General features: G+C 31.6%; 1 protein-coding gene across 1 annotated transcript in view; it reads left to right on the top strand.

Moving 5' to 3' along the window:
* Positions 1-14,403, top strand: part of COL19A1 (collagen type XIX alpha 1 chain) — a 407,957-nt gene that overhangs the window by 309,399 nt on the left and 84,155 nt on the right. The window contains exons 20-22 of the mRNA XM_074237299.1: positions 7,497-7,532; positions 7,637-7,690; positions 8,468-8,521. Coding sequence (XP_074093400.1) covers positions 7,497-7,532; positions 7,637-7,690; positions 8,468-8,521 — 144 coding nt within the window. The remainder of the gene's footprint in view (positions 1-7,496; positions 7,533-7,636; positions 7,691-8,467; positions 8,522-14,403) is intronic.

The raw sequence follows: 14,403 nt of genomic DNA on the forward strand, positions 1-14,403 counted from the left end.
CTTTCCAAGAAGGATACTTCAACATGTAAAACACAGGTAAAAAAAAGGTAATAGTTGAAGGCATTTGAGTGATGGGAGATGGGGAGGACAGAAAAAGCTCTAGAAGAATGTTCTAAATTTTTTCAGTGAAATATGAGGCAAGGTTCTCATCTAAGAAAATTGGGAAGGAGGAGCCTTGAAAAGTTTGAGGAGTTATGAAAAGTTTGGAAGAACCACTGTGGTGAGTGCAATGAGGGACTAGATGAGATTATATAACAGAAATTTATGTGAATCCAGTTAGCATAGTTTTGTAATTTTCTCCACTTTTGTTCATCAGCATATAAGTGAGCACAAATGTGGCAGATGATGAGAGTCATTCAAGACTGAGGTTTACTAAGGGAGATCATCAGTTGGTAAAGAGATAAGGACCTTGAGAGAAAGAGGATAGTATAACATTGAATTGGTTAAATAAGGGTCAAAATGGGAAAGAAAGGAGGATGTTGCCAGGACTGAGTAGATGACAAGGCAGAAGAGGCAGAATGACAACATATTAGAACATAAAGGTATTTCAGAATTCATAAATAGAGAAGTAGAGTACTTGTGAATATGGCAAGATCAAAGGAATGCATACCTTCCTTATCTCATGGCTCCTTTCAACTTCTAGTTAGAATCTTACCTTCTCCAGGAGCCCTGTCCCATTCTTAAGTCTTCCCTCTTTTTTGATTATGTCACATTTATTCTGAATATATTATTTATATAATTTTATTGTACATAGCAATTTGTTTTCTCCCTTTAGATTGTGAGCTCCTTGACAGCAGGGACTGTTTTTTGTTTTGTTTTGGTATTTTTGTATTCCCAAGGCTTATCAATGTCCAATACAAATTGGCAATTAATAAGGGATTACTGAAACCTGAGTATCTCTGTGTCCCAGAAGTGGAGGGGGGGGGATTATGAGAAATGATTAATTTAAATAACTGGAAGATTTAAGGTATTTGTTATATATGTGGAAATTCCTTTGTATGAGGATAGGAATTGGGAAGAAGATAAGTGCTATGAACCAGGCATTGCCCTGATTAAGAAAGGAAGGACAGTATTCTGGAGGTCAGTAGACAACAGTTAATAGTATCTCAACTGGATATTAAATATGAATTAAATGAACTTCAAACATGGTGACGATGGTGGTGGAAGGAATCCAAAAATGGCAATGGTAAGGTAAGGAGCATTCCAATTCCATCACCCACTATCAGTAAATCAGAGAATATGAATGAGAGTAAAACCAGTACTGGTAAGCATATCTAGGCAATAGACATCTGTGAGAGATACTTTAAAGAGAATTGCTAAACTGGTTGAGGATTTGATTAGATGATTTCTGAAGTCTCTTTAATTTTCCAGCATTCTGGGATTTTTTTTTACATTAAATCAAACAAGTTTCAAAATATTATTTTAACATAGAATCAATTTATCAGCTAGCTACATTTTTCTTCTCAATTCATATTTTTAAATACAATTACAACTGAAGAAAAAAACAAAAGAAGACTGAGAAAGTCATGTTAGCTGAGAGCTGTTGCTGGACCATATGTGAAAATGGGGCAACATAAATAAAATAAATATTGTTGATGGATGAATATCTGAATGAATTGCTGCACACTCAGGAATAGAGTGTTGCCATAGATACAGAGAGTCAGTATAATTGATAAAATGCCACAATACTGCCTAGATAATTCCATTGAGATTTCAAACCTACCTCCAGTTTAAACCCACTATAACCCATCATCCATCAAAAGACTTCGTGCTTGTCCCCCAAAAGGGGAGTCAGAGAAGAAAAGAAAATTACATCGTGTGCTCCTAATAGCCAGGGCATACCAGAGAGAAAGTCAGGGTTACTGAAAGACTTCTGTAGACTCCCAGATACAAGATATATTCCCTCTGGCCATCTTCTTTCCATATCATATCTCTTGACCTCAACCTTTAACCTACAATCTGTCACTCCAGATTCCACTCTGGGTTTCCGATTGCTTAAAGTCCCATCCAGACCTACTATTGTTATTCTCTAGACATTTTAATACTATGCCACCATTTTTATATTACCTTTCTCACTCACCTTCCTCCCCTTGTCACTCTAGGAACACTAGTGAAATCAATAAAACCATTCCTTGGAAAGATATGTCTTTTAATTGTTTGATGATTCCACTCACTTTCCCTGTGACTGCCCAAACCTCACTATGACTACCATTGTCTGAGATGTTGTTTTCACCTCTAAGAGTATAAACCCTTGAAGGAACGGATTTTTTTTTTGCTTTTTTAATTTATATAACTGGCTTTTAGCACAATCCTGAACCCATAGTAATTACTTAATATGTGCTTTTTAAAAAATCATTCATTTAATTTTTAAATATTTTTGGTATTTAACTAAACAAATAAATATCAAAACTAGCACATATAGAAAAATCATGATTCTGCACATTTATGTATATCTTTACCTATTTTAAAGCATTCAAACTAAGAATTCCATTAGCTTCTTATCACCTCAAATTAGCTATAAATGCTTGACATAAAAATAGAAGGAAAAAAAGACAAGGAAAGATATCCTCAGAGGGAAAAATGCCTCACATAAATATAAAATGAATAATAGAAGAAATGAATAATGAAAAAAATCTGTTATTTAATAAATTAATATATGAGACAAAGTAAAAATTAAAAAAAGGAAAGATATTAGAAAGGAAAATATTTCGTTCTAGGGTGTGTCAGCCTACTCTTTTATAATCCTATTTAACATCCCTTCAACCTTAAAGTCAAAATGTTCTTCCCTGCCTACCACTTATTTGTGCATATTGTTTCCCCAATTAGAATTTTAAACTCCTTAAAACCAGAGCCATCTTTGCTTATATATTTTTATCCCCCATCAGTTAACATAGTGCTTCACATAAAATGCTTAATAAATACTCTTTCACTTATTCATTCATTCATATGAAAATAAGACACTCTCCCAAGCAAAACTGGATCTCTAGAAATATTCTTCAGAGAAATATCTGGCATAAAGATGGAATTAAGATAAGTTAAGAATAATGATCATGCTTGGCTACAAAGAAGAGATAAAAAATTCACCTTTGTTTGAAAGGTGGGAAACATTGAGAGTGGAATGTTACGTAAAAGGTCATATGTAGTTGTGCTGTCTCATTTTGTTGTGCTCTTTTTAAAAATCTATTACAAGGGAAACTTCATCGGAAAGGAGATGTGACATAAAGATTTTGATAAAATTTTAATCAACTGAAATGAAGGTAGGAAAAATTTGAGATTCAAAAGTTTGGAACAATTTAGTTTAAAACCTTATTTAAAAAGAAAAGGAATATAGTGGTTCTTCTCATCACACTATACCTTCTCCCCCTCTCCCACATAAGGAACAATTGAAAAAAAATTGAGATCTCTACAAATCAAAGTAATGGAGCAAGAGAATGGATTGCAGTAGACAACCTGACAATAACTGGTGTCACTCCTCACCTCCCCACCCTCCACAAATGAAGAAACAAAAGTCTACTTTAGTAAATCATCAGAAACATTTCCCAGAGGTACTAAACATAAAGAGTGGACTTCTGATCAGTGGAGTCCTCAGAAAACTAATAGAAAAGACAACAAAATTTAATTCAACCAGAAATGTAGTTATCAAGCTTCAGAACTTCAATGACAAAGGGAAGAGCTGATAAATAGTCAGCAAAAAACAAATCTGCAACAGAAAGTATGAATCACAGAAGATTTCTCATTTAGGTCAATAGAGAAAAAGATAAACTAGAATGTGATTAAAAGAAAACAAAGGAATTTAATTAAATCAACCCAAGTATTGCCTATCCAGAAAGGCTGAGCATTTTTAGGAGAAAAAGAAGAATTTTTAATTTTAAAAGATTTTTTTAAACCTAATTGCTAAAAAAAAAAATCAGAATAAGCATGAAACTTGGAGCTCAAACAGATAAAGAATCAGAATAAGATTAACAAGAATTTAGAATAAGAAATGAAATTAGTAACAGAATTTTAACAAGTAAGGGGGAGGAAGGTTATTGTCTCTTTGATGTATACCACCTTATAAGAGGGACACTGAGAGAATTATATGGAAAACCCACAGAATAAAAATAGAAGGAAGTATATGACCTTGAGGAAAAGGGAATACAGTAGGCAGGAAGTAATTATTATCCCCTGAATGTGAATGTCATAGAAAAAGAACAAGCTGAGGATAACTTTTAAAGCTATATTCCTATCTGGACATAGTTAAAAAACAAAAAGAATAATGGAAGAATTATATCAATACAGGGAGAATCCTTGGTTTCAGTATTTTGTATGAATGGAGGAGAGTTTTGTATGTAGCTCTGTGCAGAGTCTAGAATTGGATTGATGCTAATAAGCTAATTATAAAAGCAGTATAACAGGATGTGGTAAATAGAAAGCAAAGCAATTCTAACAATGTAAATGAATATATTGGCCTGCAAACTAGGAAAGATCTTTGCATTAAATATTTCTGATAAAATTTAATATCTAAAATCTTTAGGAAATGAAACAAACTTGTGTATTAAGTAATATTCCAATGAATAAGTGGTCAAAAGATATGAACAGGTAGTTTTTGAAATATACTTAGGCTATCAACAAACATTTGAAAGACTTCTCACAATAAGGAAAATTAAATTAAAACAATTCAGTGGTATTATTTTACATATATATATATATATGAAATTGGCAATGATGCTAAAAGATGAAAAACCTCATCATTGTTGGGGGATCTTTGAGAAAATAAGTATGCTAATGTTAATGAAGCTGGGAATTAGTTGCTATATTGGAAAAAATAACAGAATTCTATGAAAAAAATTGCAAAATTGTTCATTTGATTCCATCAACTTTACTATTGGATTTATTCTATAAAGGTATCACAAGAAGAAAAGACCTATTTTAGAACAATATTCACTAATATATTAGCTATAGGGTCCTGGACCCCACTGTCCTTCACTTACTCCTCATTTCTAGCCATTTCTTCTCTGGTCTTAATAACCACTTAGGTCAAGAATAACAAATTGCCAGATTAATGCCACTATTATTCCTATAACTTTTGGAATAGTGATTTTTTCTTGATCACCACTTCCCAGTGTGTGTATTCTCTCTAGTTATCTTATTAGCTCCTTGAATGTAGGGGCTTTGTTTGCTTTTTGCATTTGTATCTCCAATCATTAAGACAGTTTTTGGCACATAATAAGTGCTTAATGATTCTATTTTATTCATTCACATTCATAGCATAAAATCTGTAGGCAGATCTGAAGGTAGAGCTGAAAATATGACCAAAAAATAGCTGAATAAAATTTGATGCATGAATGTAATAAAACATTTAATTGTATAATGAATGAGGCAAATGGAAAGTTCAAAGAGGGCAGCTAGGTAGTACAGTGGATAAAGCACCGGCCCTGGAGTCAGGAGTACCTGGGTTCAAATTTGGTCTCAGCTGTGTGGCCTTGGGCAAGCCACTTAACCCCATTTGCCTTGCAAAAACCTTAAAAAGAAAAGAAAGAAAAGTTCAAAGAGATTGGAAGAAATATACAGATGAAAAGTAAAGAAAGTAGTCAAAAGAATGATTAAAAATCAACTACAACCATTTAAATTAAAAAAATGTTAAGAAGCCGCAAATCACAGATTATATTGTTCATCATTAAAATTAAAACTCACTGCCCTTCTTTCTTTTAACAAATGATAAATAATCAAAGTATAGGCAAAAATCTGTAAATCATTCATTAACTTTTGTAAGTGTTTTCATTGATTACAGTTTGGTTTTTATCAGTTTTGTTAAAGTTTGTCAATATAATAAATTAAAAAGTAATTCAAGATAATGCTCTTCTACTTTATGACTCTACTACTTTCACACATGTTCTAGCTTCAGTTTTTGTTTGGACTGTTTTGTCCCCAGCATAAATCTCACTCACAGCATCCTAATTTGTCAACTATTCATAATATCCTAAATAATTTTAAGAATTAATTAATCCATTTTGTGCATATAAAAAGTTTGCAAAATTAATTCTAGTATGTTATTTTTTAACTGGCACATCATTCTGCGTGGCATTTCAGTCTATTGTTTTTCTGGTTTGGAGTTTGGCTTTTTTTGTGACTTTTTTTTTTTGAGATTAATGCTCCCTATCTTCCCCTACTGGAACATTCATTCACTTGATAACATGGATGTTTTGACTTTTTCCATTTCAGACCCAGGTCAGTTCTCCTTTCCTAAGGATACTATTCCTGTTTCTGTAGGTTCCCATATTGGTACAGAACTCAGTTCTAACATCTTATCATCTCAAAATGCCCAAGATCCAGTAATGCACCAGTCTTAAACTCTTCTAGTACAGAAACAACAGTACTCATTCATTGTTGATAAATTTTTGTAAAGGAGGGGTCAATTTGACCTAAAGGACTTTTATGCAGATACATTTAAAGAGTTAAAGCCTAAAAGCTAATCTGTAATATATTTATAATTCAGACAACTTTCTATGCACATTTATAGGCAGAACTTTTTACAAAGGGGAAAAAAAGGAGATTCATTAAATAGTTGCCATTTGCCTTTCAGATGTTTTCAGTTTCTTCTCTTTTTGTCATTCCTTGCAGTAGTATCAGGAAAGTATATTTGACAATAAAATATGTGTTATAAGAAAGGAAGAGAATAAAATATTGATAGGGTACAGTGAAGTAGTTGAAAAATGGCAGAGTGTTTATACAATAAATAATGCTGATGGGGAGACCATGGCAACTTTATTTGATTCCTGTGACCTTTGAATTTTTTTACTTTAATCTTTGAAAGCTATGGAAGCTTAATAAATGATGTCATTTATTAGGATTTTTTCATTGTTTATTATGGTCCTATAAAATCAATCCAACATTGGGCTTGGTATTGGCAGTCATAGACTTGCTGTCAAAGACCTGTTCCATTTTAATTACTTATTGGTTGAGTAACTATGACCAGATTTCTTCACCTCTCTAGTCCTCAGTTACCATCTTTAAAATGAAGGGTCTGAGAAAGATGATCTTTAAGATCCCTTTCATCTCTAAATCCTATGATTATATGGCATATTTACATGAAAACAAAATATCTAGAATATGGAAGTTTAAGTGTTCTTCCTGGTTGTTTTTTACTCAATTGAATTTTCTGTGAGATTAGTTAGCTGAGTTATAATAATGCTGACTGAGTGATATCAAACATGCAAGTTGTTATATAGTAGAATAACAATTTTTGTTGAAAGAAAATGATTATGAGAGAAGTGGGAAAATGGCATTTGGATCAGAAGACAAAACTTTGTAGCTACTAAGGAGATAGAAAATTAGAAAAATATTATTTATTTAATTTATCCAAGGATTTTAGTGACTAATCCATGAAATATTATTAGCTTTATCATATCATCCAAAATTTTCCATCTACTCTCTACCAATTGGTTACTATTCAGATAGACTGAACAATTAGGATTTATCTCTATTTAAATTTAACCTTATTGTTATTTTATTTACAGGGAGAAACTGGTATAAAAGGATCACCAGGAGAGAAGGTAATTTTATTACCCTTTTCATTTCTCATCTACAAACTCATACAAACTTCATGCTGTTTTGAATATTAAGTAATCATTTTTGGCCTTTCTAACAATATATTTAGGGTGAACCTGGAGATCCTGGTCCCCCTGGACTTGTAGGAAATCCTGGAATTAAGGTATATAAAATTATAATTGAGATAAAATGAAAAAAAACATATGTTCTCATTTTCTATTTAAAGCAAAAGATGTAGGTTTGTCACTCATTCTACATACATATATATAAGTATATATATATATATATATATATATATATATATATATATATATATATGCTACATATATATGGATTTATAATGCTTTCCATGGTATGACTATTCAACTCATTTGTTATTCTCACTATATCTTTCCCTACAACATAATTTTGATGTTTTGAGGATTTCAAAATTGTATTTGCCACTGAATACCTAAAAGTCAAAAGAATCAAGAGGGACAACCCTTTAGTTTCAAACCTTAAAGTGATTTTTTTTCCTACCAGGAAGGGAAACTTAAATGACTTGATGTCTATATCAATTAACTAGCTTCCAAATTCTGGAAATCTAAGTATAGGAACCTTTTTTGCAGAAGTGTCCCAGCTGCTAGAAGCTGTTGAGTGAGTGTAGAGGAAATTAGCAAAGAATATTCCCTTTTGGTGGGTAAGTTATATAACCCAAGCATCCTTGATATAGATAATAGATCTCTTTAAATGGAAGTGATTATAAAGGGTCCCTCTAAGTTTAATGTATACCAAACTGCCATCAAGGGACAGGAGTATCTGTGACAATCATGCATTCCTATAGACCAAGAAATTCTGAAGTAATCACAAAAGGTGCCCCTGAACTCATTATATGTATTAGAGGTTATGTTTAAATGCAGTATCTTTTTTGGACTAAAATACATATCAACTTCCTATACAGGGTCAGGAAGGACCAGCAGGCTCTATGGGACCCAGAGGACCTCCAGGAAATATTGTAAGCTTAGAAGATATCTGTATTTCCAATTTAACAAAATGAGAAAAAAATGTACTAAAAGCTTTGAAAACAAGCTTGCAATAATCCCATCAAAAACAAAAAAAAAGTTACTGAGAATTTTAAGAACTTTTCATGTGACCACTTTATTTTATATTTTCTGAAGCATATGATTTTCAGACGGAACAGTATATGAGTCATCACGCCTGCTAAACGTTTTTGCACCTGCTCCCTTGGAGTCAGTAACCAATTGAGACACAAGATCCTTTTGAATATCATTAGCTTATTTAAGAATTCTTTAGAACTACTATTAATTAAATGTTGGTTTTAGACTTCTAGGATATGAAGAAGAAACAATCATGTAAGATTAAGTAATGTTGCCACAGGATTGAAAGAAAAATATGCTGGTGCAGTTACTGGCCACTATATCTTAGTCTCAAAGAAGTGCTTACATGAGCAAAAAAGGCACTAAAATATTTCTTGCATCAACATAATCATTTAGAACAACAAAAATATCATTAAAGTCATAATCACAGAATTTACAGTTAAGAAGGACCTCAGTTAATCCAACTAATATTAGAAAGCAACCACAACTCTAATATACTTTATAAATGGCATTTGATCCTGTCTTGAAGATCTCAAAAGAAGTAAAATCTGCCATTTGGGTTCTAGAAGATGGTACATGAATTGGACAGTTTTTCATCCTGCATTTTTTAACTACTTTGGTGTTTTGATGAAGTTTTGAAAAGGATAAACTTAAAACTAAAATCTTTAGGAAATGAAACAAACTTGTGTATTAAGTAATATTCCAATGAATAAGTGGTCAAAAGATATGAACAGGTAGTTTTTGAAATATACTTAGGCTATCAACAAACATTTGAAAGACTTCTCACAATAAGGAAAATTAAATTAAAACAATTCAGTGGTATTATTTTACATATATATATATATATATGAAATTGGCAATGATGCTAAAAGATGAAAAACCTCATAATCTTTGAGAAAATAAGTACTAATGTTAATGAAGCTGGGAATTAGTTGCTATATTGGAAAAAATAACAGAATTCTATGAAAAAAATTGCAAAATTGTTCATTTGATTCCAAACTTTACTATTGGATTTATTCTATAAAGGTATCACAAGAAGAAAAGACCTATTTTAGAACAATATTCACTAATATATTAGCTATAGGGTCCTGGACCCCACTGTCCTTCACTTACTCCTCATTTCTAGCCATTTCTTCTCTGGTCTTAATAACCACTTAGGTCAAGAATAACAAATGGCCAGATTAATGCCACTATTATTCCTATAACTTTTGGAATAGTGATTTTTTTCTTGATCACCACTTCCCAGTGTGTGTATTCTCTCTAGTTATCTTATTAGCTCCTTGAATGTAGGGGCTTTGTTTGCTTTTTGCATTTGTATCTCCAATCATTAAGACAGTTTTTGGCACATAATAAGTGCTTAATGATTCTATTTTATTCATTCACATTCATAGCATAAAATCTGTAGGCAGATCTGAAGGTAGAGCTGAAAATATGACCAAAAAATAGCTGAATAAAATTTGATGCATGAATATAATAAAACATTTAATTGTATAATGAATGAGGCAAATGGAAAGTTCAAAGAGGGCAGCTAGGTAGTACAGTGGATACAGCACCGGCCCTGGAGTCAGGAGTACCTGGGTTCAAATTCGGTCTCAGCTGTGTGGCCTTGGGCAAGCCACTTAATCCCATTTGCCTTGCAAAAACCTTAAAAAGAAAAGAAAGAAAAGTTCAAAGAGATTGGAAGAAATATACAGATGAAAAGTAAAGAAAGTAGTCAAAAGAATGATTAAAAATCAACTACAACCATTTAAATTAAAAAAATGTTAAGAAGCCGCAAATCACAGATTATATTGTTCATCATTAAAATTAAAACTCACTGCCCTTCTTTCTTTTAACAAATGATAAATAATCAAAGTATAGGCAAAAATCTGTAAATCATTCATTAAATTTTTTAAGTGTTTTCATTGATTACAGTTTGGTTTTTATCAGTTTTGTTAAAGTTTGTCAATATAATAAATTAAAAAGTAATACAAGATAATGCTCTTCTACTTTATGACTCTACTACTTTCACACATGTTCTAGCTTCAGTTTTTGTTTGGACTGTTTTGTCCCCAGCATAAATCTCACTCACAGCATTCTAATTTGTCAACTATTCATAATATCCTAAATAATTTTAAGAATTAATTAATCCATTTTGTGCATATAAAAAGTTTGCAAAATTAATTCTAGTATGTTATTTTTTAACTGGCACATCATTCTGCGTGGCATTTCAGTCTATTGTTTTTCTGGTTTGGAGTTTGGCTTTTTTTGTGACTTTTTTTTTTGAGATTAATGCTCCCTACCTTCCCCTACTGGAACATTCATTCACTTGATAACATGGATGTTTTGACTTTTTCCATTTCAGACCCAGGTCAGTTCTCCTTTCCTAAGGATACTATTCCTATTTCTGTAGGTTCCCATATTGGTACAGAACTCAGTTCTAACATCTTATCATCTCAAAATGCCCAAGATCCAGTAATGCACCAGTCTTAAACTCTTCTAGTACAGAAACAACAGTACTCATTCATTGTTGATAAATTTTTGTAAAGGAGGGGTCAATTTGACCTAAAGGACTTTTATGCAGATACATTTAAAGAGTTAAAGCCTAAAAGCTAATCTGTAATATATTTATAATTCAGACAACTTTCTATGCACATTTATAGGCAGAACTTTTTACAAAGGGGAAAAAAAGGAGATTCATTAAATAGTTGCCATTTGCCTTTCAGATGTTTTCAGTTTCTTCTCTTTTTGTCATTCCTTGCAGTAGTATCAGGAAAGTATATTTGACAATAAAATATGTGTTATAAGAAAGGAAGAGAATAAAATATTGATAGGGTACAGTGAAGTAGTTGAAAAATGGCAGAGTGTTTATACAATAAATAATGCTGATGGGGAGACCATGGCAACTTTATTTGATTCCTGTGACCTTTGAATTTTTTTACTTTGACCTACTATTGTTATTCTCTAGACATTTTAATACTATGCCACCATTTTTTATATTACCTTTCTCACTCACCTTCCTCCCCTTGTCACTCTAGGAACACTAGTGAAATCAATAAAACCATTCCTTGGAAAGATATGTCTTTTAATTGTTTGATGATTCCACTCACTTTCCCTGTGACTGCCCAAACCTCACTATGACTACCATTGTCTGAGATGTTGTTTTCACCTCTAAGAGTATAAACCCTTGAAGGAACGGATTTTTTTTTTGCTTTTTTAATTTATATAACTGGCTTTTAGCACAATCCTGAACCCATAGTAATTACTTAATATGTGCTTTTTAAAAAATCATTCATTTAATTTTTAAATATTTTTGGTATTTAACTAAACAAATAAATATCAAAACTAGCACATATAGAAAAATCATGATTCTGCACATTTATGTATATCTTTACCTATTTTAAAGCATTCAAACTAAGAATTCCATTAGCTTCTTATCACCTCAAATTAGCTATAAATGCTTGACATAAAAATAGAAGGAAAAAAAGACAAGGAAAGATATCCTCAGAGGGAAAAATGCCTCACATAAATATAAAATGAATAATAGAAGAAATGAATAATGAAAAAAAATCTGTTATTTAATAAATTAATATATGAGACAAAGTAAAAATTAAAAAAAGGAAAGATATTAGAAAGGAAAATATTTCGTTCTAGGGTGTGTCAGCCTACTCTTTTATAATCCTATTTAACATCCCTTCAACCTTAAAGTCAAAATGTTCTTCCCTGCCTACCACTTATTTGTGCATATTGTTTCCCCAATTAGAATTTTAAACTCCTTAAAACCAGAGCCATCTTTGCTTATATATTTTTATCCCCCATCAGTTAACATAGTGCTTCACATAAAATGCTTAATAAATACTCTTTCACTTATTCATTCATTCATATGAAAATAAGACACTCTCCCAAGCAAAACTGGATCTCTAGAAATATTCTTCAGAGAAATATCTGGCATAAAGATGGAATTAAGATAAGTTAAGAATAATGATCATGCTTGGCTACAAAGAAGAGATAAAAAATTCACCTTTGTTTGAAAGGTGGGAAACATTGAGAGTGGAATGTTACGTAAAAGGTCAATATGTAGTTGTGCTGTCTCATTTTGTTGTGCTCTTTTTAAAAAATCTATTACAAGGGAAACTTCATCGGAAAGGAGATGTGACATAAAGATTTTGATAAAATTTTAATCAACTGAAATGAAGGTAGGAAAAATTTGAGATTCAAAAGTTTGGAACAATTTAGTTTAAAACCTTATTTAAAAAGAAAAGGAATATAGTGGTTCTTCTCATCACACTATACCTTCTCCCCCTCTCCCACATAAGGAACAATTGAAAAAAAATTGAGATCTCTACAAATCAAAGTAATGGAGCAAGAGAATTGATTGCAGTAGACAACCTGACAATAACTGGTGTCACTCCTCACCTCCCCACCCTCCACAAATGAAGAAACAAAAGTCTACTTTAGTAAATCATCAGAAACATTTCCCAGAGGTACTAAACATAAAGAGTGGACTTCTGATCAGTGGAGTCCTCAGAAAACTAATAGAAAAGACAACAAAATTTAATTCAACCAGAAATGTAGTTTATCAAGCTTCAGAACTTCAATGACAAAGGGAAGAGCTGATAAATAGTCAGCAAAAAACAAATCTGCAACAGAAAGTATGAATCACAGAAGATTTCTCATTTAGGTCAATAGAGAAAAAGATAAACTAGAATGTGATTAAAAGAAAACAAAGGAATTTAATTAAATCAACCCAAGTATTGCCTATCCAGAAAGGCTGAGCATTTTTAGGAGAAAAAGAAGAATTTTTAATTTTAAAAGATTTTTTTAAACCTAATTGCTAAAAAAAAAAAAATCAGAATAAGCATGAAACTTGGAGCTCAAACAGATAAAGAATCAGAATAAGATTAACAAGAATTTAGAATAAGAAATGAAATTAGTAACAGAATTTTAACAAGTAAGGGGGAGGAAGGTTATTGTCTCTTTGATGTATACCACCTTATAAGAGGGACACAGAGAATTATATGGAAAACCCACAGAATAAAAATAGAAGGAAGTATATGACCTTGAGGAAAAGGGGAATACAGTAGGCAGGAAGTAATTATTATCCCCTGAATGTGAATGTCATAGAAAAAGAACAAGCTGAGGGATAACTTTTTAAAGCTATATTCCTATCTGGACATAGTTAAAAAACAAAAAGAATAATGGAAGAATTATATCAATACAGGGAGAATCCTTGGTTTCAGTATTTTGTATGAATGGAGGAGAGTTTTGTATGTAGCTCTGTGCAGAGTCTAGAATTGGATTGATGCTAATAAGCTAATTATAAAAGCAGTATAACAGGATGTGGTAAATAGAAAGCAAAGCAATTCTAACAATGTAAATGAATATATTGGCCTGCAAACTAGGAAAGATCTTTGCATTAAATATTTCTGATAAAATTTAATATCTAAAAATCTTTAGGAAATGAAACAAACTTGTGTATTAAGTAATATTCCAATGAATAAGTGGTCAAAAGATATGAACAGGTAGTTTTTGAAATATACTTAGGCTATCAACAAACATTTGAAAGACTTCTCACAATAAGGAAAATTAAATTAAAACAATTCAGTGGTATTATTTTACATATATATATATATATATGAAATTGGCAATGATGCTAAAAGATGAAAAACCTCATCATTGTTGGGGGATCTTTGAGAAAATAAGTATGCTAATGTTAATGAAGCTGGGAATTAGTTGCTATATTGGAAAAAATAACAGAATTCTATGAAAAAAATTGCAAAATTGTTCATTTGATTCCATC

The sequence above is a fragment of the Macrotis lagotis genome, chromosome 5, assembly GCF_037893015.1.
Source record: "Macrotis lagotis isolate mMagLag1 chromosome 5, bilby.v1.9.chrom.fasta, whole genome shotgun sequence".
Classification (NCBI taxonomy): Eukaryota; Metazoa; Chordata; class Mammalia; order Peramelemorphia; family Peramelidae; genus Macrotis; species Macrotis lagotis.